General features: G+C 44.8%; 1 protein-coding gene across 3 annotated transcripts in view; it reads right to left on the reverse strand.

Moving 5' to 3' along the window:
- abcc1 (ATP binding cassette subfamily C member 1 (ABCC1 blood group)) overlaps positions 1 to 6186 on the reverse strand; it is a 30975-nt gene extending 24789 nt beyond the window's left edge. For all 3 annotated transcript variants that reach the window (XR_014892100.1, XM_085269875.1, XM_085269874.1), the window contains exons 1-8: positions 6035 to 6186; positions 3272 to 3448; positions 2298 to 2423; positions 1994 to 2131; positions 1740 to 1865; positions 1080 to 1141; positions 693 to 824; positions 380 to 607 (exon numbers count right to left, since the gene is read on the reverse strand). Coding sequence is in view for 2 of the 3 variants with exons in the window: in XM_085269875.1 (XP_085126001.1) it covers positions 380 to 607; positions 693 to 824; positions 1080 to 1141; positions 1740 to 1865; positions 1994 to 2131; positions 2298 to 2423; positions 3272 to 3448; positions 6035 to 6082 (1037 nt within the window). In the remaining variant the exon portion in view is untranslated. The remainder of the gene's footprint in view (positions 1 to 379; positions 608 to 692; positions 825 to 1079; positions 1142 to 1739; positions 1866 to 1993; positions 2132 to 2297; positions 2424 to 3271; positions 3449 to 6034) is intronic.
- Between the last annotated feature and the right edge of the window lie 3464 nt (positions 6187 to 9650).

Consider the following 9650-nt stretch of genomic DNA (forward strand, 5'->3'; position numbering starts at 1 on the left):
GGTCTTTCACCAGCTGGTTCACATTTGCAGCTCTTAGATTTTGTGTTCAGTTCAGAGCACCCAGCCTTCTTAGGGTAACTGAGTGGGTGCTCCACAGGGGGACCTGACGGTGAGACCTGGAGGTGGAGTCCTATCAGCTTTGGGTAGCCCATTGATGGGTACGGAGCGCCAAGCGGAGCTCGACTTGGCGCTGAGCAAAAACTTGTGTGGGAGGAGTTTGTTGAGGCACAGCAGTCCTGGCAGAGATATATTTAGTGCAACAGATGGGCTCTGATGTGTTTGAACAATTAAAGTTCTAGAGCATGATAAATGCACGATGCAACTTCAGACAGATCAACGACTCAATGTCATCTTATCAAAGGGTCTACAGTTTCCTCACCGCAGGATCTCAGGGCCAACAAACATTAGGATGTCCTGGATTAATTTATAGATGCAGGAGATGAAGAAGTAGGGCCCAAACGTGAGGCACAAGGCCCACAGCAGTGAGGGCTCTTTATTTTTCTTTCGAGGTCTCAGAATCAAGATCTCAGACTCTTCCACAGCTTGGCGCTGAGGGTTTTCACTGTGGGGCACTCGCTTGGACGAGTACAGCATTTTCTCCTCTGACCTGTGAAGAGAAAGCAGAGTTAACCTGGCTGGATGTTTCCCGAACAATCTGCATTTGTATAAAGAAGTTTGATCCCTTTCCTGACCTTTTAAATTTTTGGCACTGTGTGTTCCAGCGTTTGACCAACTGTGGGACGACTCTGTGGGAGCAGTCCTCAGCGTTCAAAGACCACAGGTCCTTCTCCTCCAGTGGGCGCCTGTAGCCTGTCATCATCATTCTGGTGGAGAGGTTAGGACAGGTAGGAGGATAAAACAAAACATGTAGAAGCTCAATGCGCAGTAACGTTTCCAGAAAGCCCCAAAGGACCATGTAGAAACCAGAAGTTTCAACACAGAAGACGTCAGCCTTGTCTTAAATATCAATAACAAGCTCCTTCTTTAGAGAGGATACCGACCAATGTGAGATTTTGTTCATCAGCTTTATTACACAGAAATAAGAGCACGTTCACCGGAGTGGAACGGCGTGTTCCTACCTGGTGATCCACCAGAAGGTTATTCTGGAGAGGAAAGACGCTCCAGGCTCAGGGCACGGATTCTGCAGACAAACATCGAGCAGTTAGACACAATGATTTCCACGGCTCAGAAGACGCAGCAATGCTTTCACTGTACTACCAAAAGTATTCGTCTTTCTCCCTCCACACATCACATTCCCGATCCGTAGGTTTAATGTGATGTCGGCCCACCGTTAGCAGCTCTAACAGCTTCAACCCTTCTGGGCAGACTCAAGTGTTAGGAGTGTTTATGGGAATCTTTGACCGTCGTTCCTGAAGGTCAGACACTGACGATGGATGAGAAGGTCCGGCTCACAGTCTCTGCTAACTCATCCCAGAGGGCTTCTGCTGGGTTGAGGTGGGACTCTGAGTTTGGTGTGGAAGAACCTGACAGGCCTGCACACTGGTCTTTATGGACCGGTGCACAGTCACGCTGGAACAGGAAGGGGCCATCCCCGAACTGTTCCCACAAAGTTGGGAGCATCAAAATGTGCAAACTGTCGTGGCTTCCTGAAGCATTAAGAGTTCCAGGAACAAAGGCCGAGCTGATTTGGAGGGGTAAGCGAATACTTATGGCAATACAGTAATCTGAGTATAAATGAGTGACAAGGGAAGAAAGAGAGATTCGTCAGGCAGCCTCACAGAGTCTTTAACTTCCCGGGAAAAGAGGGGTGGCTGGTCGGTCAGGCTGGACAGGAACAGAGCAATCAGCAGCAGAGCATAGTAGATGTAGAAGGTGGTGTACCTCCACACACACACTGTCTGAGGCTGCACAACAAGAGCATGTTTTTAATCAAACAACCTTATTTTGTTTATTTACTGCAACATCAGTTCGATTAGTAACCAGTTATTTCTCATCATGTAAGTAAAGTGAGTCCTGCTCAGTGAGCACTAACCTGCTCCAAGGCCTGGAAGACCTTTGACCTGAAGGTGACAGTGGCACACAGCAGTGCCAGCAGCCAGTAGATCAGCATCACCCCCGATGACTGAGCCCCCTTCATCCGCTCATAGTGGATTAACATGACAGCCAACAGCTGCGGCACAAGCACATATTTTATATACTAAAAGAAATGGTCCATTTAGTTTTTACAGCATATATTAAAGAGTCAAGTGACAAAAGAAAGACTACCCTAAATAACAAAATACATGTAAGCTTTTCTCAGCTCCGTAAAGAGACGGTAGAGACAGCTGGACGCTCACCATGGTGAGGCCCAGTAAGGTCGGACTGACGAGGCGGACAGGTGCTGGGCTGCTCACATGACTCCTTTCCCAGAAAGAATAAAAGACATCTGACCAGCAGATAATCCAAAGTAAAAAGCCAACAGCCTGTGGAAACAGATGAAATCGCTCCTGGATTCGTTGGTAAATACATTTGGTATTTAGTTTATAGACATATGACTGACATCTCCCACAGTTACTGTAGTGACAAGTGGAACCAACCAATGAAACTACAAACACACTGTTCAGTCACTGTAATTAAAACAGCTAGATTAGATTAAACTGTGATCCTTGATAATGTCATCTTTGGGTAGCAGAACATCAAATGTTTAAACTGTGAAAACACGCAATTAAAAAATAGATAATGTCATTATGACTGTGATAGCAGCAATATAACGTGGTACTAATATCATAGAGCTGTAGGAACATTTGGTACCAGTCAGGTTAACTGGTAACAGGCCAGTAACACGACTGTCCCCAGCCTTCCTCCTGGTTAGGACAGGCCCAGAACCCTGGACTATGAGCGGCCCACGAGGCATTCAGATACCAGGACCCCCTCACCTGCATCTGCTCTGAGTCCCTCCTGAATGACTGAATTCAAAAGTCCAGCAACAGGCCTCAGCTCCCAGACGACTGCGGACTATTTTTAAAAGAGGGAATCCCACACAGCGGGAAACATGGACGTTTTTAAGAGATGCGTTACTTCCAAAAAAATTCAAAATGACCTTGTTGTTTTTTAATTGGACCTTTTCCTCAGTTTAAACATTTGTTTTTCTGAATAAATGAATAAAATGATTTCATTCAGTTTTCCACAACATCCCATTTTCTTGAAGTTGGAATTGCATCATGACTCGAATCTTCAAACATTTGTGTTTGAACGAGTTTCTGCTTTGCTCCACTGACAGAACAGATGAGTGCAGTGATGAAAACTACTACAGCGGGCTCCCATAACTCACAGTTTTGGCTTTGTTGAGGTGAGTCATACATATATATCCATGGTCATGGGTATGGAGGTAGACGAGGTAAAAGGGTGCACATATCCAAAGGTAGAAGCATGGCAGCCACACCAAGACAGTGTTCTGGAAACACTGGGTGAAGTCGGGATTATCGGTGTACCATGTACGGTTCCAATCCTGGAAAAGGAACAGTAAGGCTGAAGACATCTAACAACAGCAGGAAAAGACACTCCTGACACACATTACTTATGTGTGGCCTGGAGTTATTCATATAGCTTTCTTGTCTTATTTAGATCAACAATGTTGCATTTTACTGCTACATGCAGCTGCAAAAATGAAAATGAAAAGAAGACCTCATCACAGTATAGGACAGGTGTCCAACTCCAGGCCTCGAGGGCCGGTGTCCTGCAGGTTTTAGATGTGTCCTTGATCCAACACAGCTGATTTAAATGGATAAATGACCTCCTCAACATGTCCTGAAGTTCTCCAGAGGCCTGCTAATGAACTCATCATGTGATTCAGGTGTGTTGACCTAAAATCTGATCTAAAACCTGCAGGACAGCAGCCCTCGAGGCCTGGAGTTGCCCACCCCTGCTATAAGACAAACTCAGTTAAACAGACAATAACAAGGCAACTCCCAAAAAGGTTTTGTAGGTGGTGGACACAGACCACGGCCCTCTTCTCAGCAGACGGGACTGATTTTCCTCCATTTTTATTACCAGATGACACCTACAGCCCAATGACATGTATTCCAGCTCATCCAGGATGGCATCTGTATGCGCCACTGCAAGAACGTTTGCTGCATCTCAAAACTGTAGAGATGCTAGGATAAGGTCTAATGAACTCGAAGAGCTGGAGAGAGATGCAGAGGAGCAGGAAGTATAAAAAGCACGTCTGTGGCCACCACCAGTGACCCTTCCCTTTTGAGGCTAACTTGTCATTACTCTCTAGTGGACTTATGACTCTGGTTTGGACCAAAGCAAATCAAAGTGAGAATATGTTGTGAAATGGATTCACAACAGTAGATAAGAGTTTATATTATACTTTAATGATGGAGTGCTATTTTCAGTGTCCCTACCTGGAGGCAGTAATGCTAAATGGACTGCTTCTGATATCGACCCAGAGCTTTTCCACTCTGAGCACTCAAAGCTTTACACTTTCACCCAATCACACCAGCACTAGTTTTTAGTGCTATCTAACTAACATTCATACACACTCACACTCCGACGGATGCATCGGAGAGCAACCTGCAACATGCAGAATGAAGCAGACTGGGATCAAACCACTAACCTTCCAGTTGGTAGATGACCTGCTCTACTACCTGCTACAGCCGATATCAATCCCTCCCTGTTATGTGACAGGAGCCTGACGTAAAAGGTTCGGCAAACAGTGAGAGATGGCAACCAGTGTTGTGATACCCATTACCTGACTGCAGTTTCAAAGTATGGTGACTTCATGTCCCGAGCAAACAAAAGAAACCATGACCTACGTACCAGCTGCTGCCAAGTCCCATGGCAAAAATATAGCCTACCAAAGTCATCAGCTGTGAAATATTAATAAACAGCAACTTTTTATTTTTGTTATTTCAACTAAACATAATCCTCAGTTTGATCACACCAGTCACAAACACATACCTGAAACTAATAAAGGATGGAGACAGATCGAATGTGCTCAAGTTACTAATTACAGCCAATCATTATCTGATAATACACCAATTCACTGTAAAATCATAACGGTTGTTATATGCACAGCTATTCCCCCTCAGAAACCTTCCTGTTCTGTAGGATGTGTTTGGTAGACGCACCATGGTTGCTGTTGTCGGTGCCTGAGCTACCAGTCAAGCTACGTGATGGATGCTTGTTTTGGTTGAGTTTAAGTTTCTCAGTTAATGTCATCTCAGAGTAGCGGTGCATGAGATGAGCCCTCCTGGCCGTAGTATTCCCACAGCATTTTATTTTATTGAACAAAATACTGATACTTGGTGTTTCTGTATCTGCTGTATCAGCCCCCACCCCCGGGGTACACTCCATCCTGTGGTGTTACTGTGAGCAGCGCTCAGGACGAGCTTCCATGTTGTGGAGGGAATCAGTTTGATGATGTCACACTTGTACTTGAATTCTTCATGATCCGAGTTGCTCGCCCTGTGAGTGTGTGCTGTTAGCACCTACTACATGCCTGCTGGTGTGTGAGGTCCTACCCAGCTCCATGTGCCTGGGGCTCATCCCTGGACCTGTGCTGACTGCTTTGCTACATCGATCCTGGGCCACCTCTTATATTGCCTTGCACACTCTTTGGGCACTGGCTGCTTTTTCACTGCAGTCCTGGTTCCAGAACCAGCTTCAGGTCAGACCCTTAGGTCCTTCATTACCGGCAGGCTCTGACATGTCCTCAATAATGGTTTTAAGCACACTACCACAGTGCCACGCGTGGGAGAGAGACCACAGGACACTTCATAACATTCGCACTGTGACTGATGACAACGAGTTCCTACAGACCAGGAAACGAGAGGGAACAACACAAACACGAGCTCGGTGAACACTTGTTCCACTGCGAACCTTCCAGAGAACATGTGAAACGGCCAACGGAGGCTCAACGATCAGCTGTAACGATGACTTCTAATAAGAGAAGCGCGTCCGACGTGACTAAATAACACGCAACCTGCCGTGGCTTACTATTAGCACGTACCGGGCACCGGCAGCCAACGCCAGCTACGAGAGTTTAAAGCTAGAGGAAAAGACACGGAGTCTGTGACAGGTAACTCACCCACAGGGGATCGGACCTGTCCACGCTACAGAACTGATCAAACCCCATTCGCTGCGAAGCATTAGAAAAGCCGGGGCTGCGAGCTCAGCTTGTTTTGTAACGCCTGTTAAGACGAAGCGGAAGGTTGTTCTTCTTCTTCTTCGGTAATTCAGACACTCGGCCCAAACGTCTACACTGCCACCTACAGCTTCTGTAACGTTATGGCTAACTACACTACGCCATTTGTGCGGTGGGATTGCTGCTGCGATAGTTACAGGAAAAGAACAGGCCGTGTGACTCGTGTCATTACATAGAGCAGACAGTTTGGTACTGTGGAGTGCAAGCAGGTGTGCCTAATAAAGACTTTACGACCCAGATGTGTGTTTGTGCTCCCAAAACTGTATATTCACAGCAAGAAAGACAGAAAAGGTCATCATTAAAACGATCCCATGTTACACCAGCTGTGTCTGTGAATGTGTCTTAGAAATCACTTTGAGTACTCATCTGACGAATATCACTTCATTCACATTTCTAATGTAGCCGGGTGGAAAATGGGAGAGAAATGTTTATCTTTTCCTTTCCACTAGTGGGTGATGTTTTAAGCATTTTCTCTGGTTGTAGTAGAGAGTGGCTGGTTTTCTAATGTTAAGACAGTACCTGCTCCAGCACCATATCTAAATGCAAGGGTTCATTCTAACCTAACCAACTGCCCAAAAAACTACAAATACCTGGACAGGAAACAGGAAGTTCTTTTGTGTGTAGATGCAGAGGAGGCATGTGATATGTTATGGAGAGAAGGATTTTTGATTAAAATAACAGATGAGTGTCAACAGTAAAATGTATAAATGTATAGGTGGATAAGAAATTTCTTAGTGTTAGAATTAAGTTCAAATTATCAAGTAGAAAACAGTACTCTTCAAGGCAGTATAGATATTTACTATTATGCTCAATTATATTTTTAGCAGTACAGGTGAGTCTGTGGGTATCACAGTATTTGCACATGATGGGTTTATTTGGAGGAGGGGAAGAAGCAAGATTAGAGGAGGCATTAGATTATCATCATACTTCAAATCCTCATAATAATCTGAAATTATATCAGAATCAGAATCAGAAAGGGTTTTATTGCCAAATGTTGAGCAGGTTTACAACATTAGGAAATTGCTGCGGTGCTTCAGTGCAAACATACTGTTATAAATACTGTTATAAATTAAGCTTAAATAGACATGAAAATAAAAATGAGAATAAGAATTAAAAGTGCTAAGTAGATAGATATATACATGATATATACATGAGTGCAGGTGGTGATCAGTGCTAAACATGGAATGATGCAGTGAACACAGCGTAGGGTCATGTGTTAGTGGTGGGAACAGTCATACGGTTATTGTTCATGTGTCCAACAGCAGAGGGGAAGAAACTGTTCTTATGGCGAGAGGTTCTGGTGCGAATGGACCGGAGCCTCCTGCCTGAGGGGAGCAGGTCAAACAGACTGTGTCCAGGGTGAGAAGGGTCAGCTGTGATCCGAGCTGCACGCCCCAGTGTCCTGGAGGTGTACAGGTCCTGCAGAGATGGGAGTCTGCAGCCAATCACCTTCTCAGCAGAGCGCACAACACGCTGCAGTCTCTGTTTGTCCCTGATAGTGGCTCCAGCGTACCACACGGTGATGGAGGAGGTGAGGATGGACTCGATGATTGCGGTGTAGAATTGCATCATCGTCCGTGTTGGCAGGTTGAATTTCTTCAGCTGCCTCAGGAAGTACATCCTCTGCTGGGCTTTCTTGATGACGGAGGTGATGGTGGGCTCCCACTTCAGGTCCTGGGTGATGGTGGTACCCAGGAAGCGGAATGAGTCCACAGAGGTGATGGGGGTGTCAGTCAGGATGATGGGGGGGAGTGGAGCTGTGTGCTTCCTGAAGTCCACAATAATCTCTACTGTCTTCTGGGCATTCAGCACCAGGTTGTTGTGGCTGCACCAGGATATATGAGGATGCTATAGAAAGAATAGATTATTTTAAATATCTAGGAATATGGTTTGTTAAAAAACTGACATTGAAAATGTTTTTAAAGTAAAAAGTAACAAAACTCCTGTTTCTGTGTTACAGGTCAGGATATGTGACACGTTGACATCAACGGGTCTTTTAGACCCCATTCCTACAAAACAGCTTTAGTGAAGGTTACAAATGATCTTCTTATGGCCTCTGACAGTGGACTCATCTCTGTGCTTGTCCTGCTAGACTTTAGTGCAGCGTTCGATACTGTCGACCATAATATCCTATTAGAGCGATTAGAACACGCTGTAGGTATTACAGGTACTGCACTGCAGTGGTTTATATCATATCTATCTAATAGACTTCAGTTTGTGCATGTAAATGGAGAGTCCTCTTCACACACTGAGGTTAATTATGGAGTTCCACAGGGTTCAGTGCTAGGACCAATTCTGTTTACATTATACATGCTTCCCTTAGGCAGCATCATTAGAAGACATAGCATACATTTACACTGCTATGCAGATGACACCCAGCTCTATCTGTCCATGAAGCCAGATAACACACACCAATGAGTTAAACTGCAGGAATGTCTTAAAGACATAAAGACCTGGATGGCCACTAACTTTCTGCTTCTTAATTCAGATAAAACTGAGGTTATTGGACTCGGCCCTGAAAAGCTTAGAAATATGGTATCTAGCCAGATTCTTACTCTGGATGGCATTACCTTGGCCTCCAGTAACGCTGTGAGGAACTTTGGAGTCATTTTTGACCAGGACATGTCCTTCAATGCACATATTAAACAAATACAGTGGGATGCAAAAGTTTGGGCAGCCTTGTGAAAAGTCATTATTTTCTTGTATAAATCGATGGTTGTTACAATAAAAAATGTCAGTTAAATATATCATATAGGAGACACACACAGTGATATTTGAGAAGTGAAATGAAGTTTGTTGGATTTACAGAAAGTGTGCAACAATTGTTTAAACAAAATCAGGCAGGTCTCAACTTCATTTCACTTCTCAAATATCACTGTGTGTGTCTCCTATATGATATATTTAACTGACATTTTTTATTGTAACAACCAACGATTTATACAAGAAAATAATGACTTTTCACAAGGCTGCCCAAACTTTTGCATCCCACTGTATGTAAGACTGCGTTCTTCCATTTGTGCAACATCTCTAAAGTTAGAAATATCCTGTCTCAGAGTGACGCTGAAAAACTAGTTCATGCATTTATTACTTCCAGGCTGGACGACTGTAATTCATTATTATCAGGATGTCCAATTTCACAGCAGCTCATTTCCGACCTTTGGAGGACCTGACCCACGTAGATCTCGAAGGCCGGATCCTCAGGAGGACACAGCCTATACATTTGGACACCTCTAGTGAAAACTATCCTCCCCGTCCAGGTGAATCTAACCCCTCCCGATGAGCGGGAGAAGAAATGGGCCACTGCCCCTGGCCTATGGACCACCTTGAATTTGAAGGGCTACAAAGCCAGATACCACTGGGTGATCCAGGTGTTGGCATACTTCATGCAGTGGAGCCACTGCAGCAGGGCTTGGTCTGAACAGAGGGTGAACAAGCGTGCCAGGAGGTAATACGAAGGGAGTCGACAGCCCACCTGATAGCCAGACAGTCCTTCTCCACT

This window comes from Mchenga conophoros, linkage group LG4 (genome assembly GCF_057382185.1).
Source record: "Mchenga conophoros isolate Kocher_MC1m ecotype Shallow Benthic linkage group LG4, M_conophoros_male_GT1.1, whole genome shotgun sequence".
Taxonomy (NCBI): Eukaryota; Metazoa; Chordata; class Actinopteri; order Cichliformes; family Cichlidae; genus Mchenga; species Mchenga conophoros.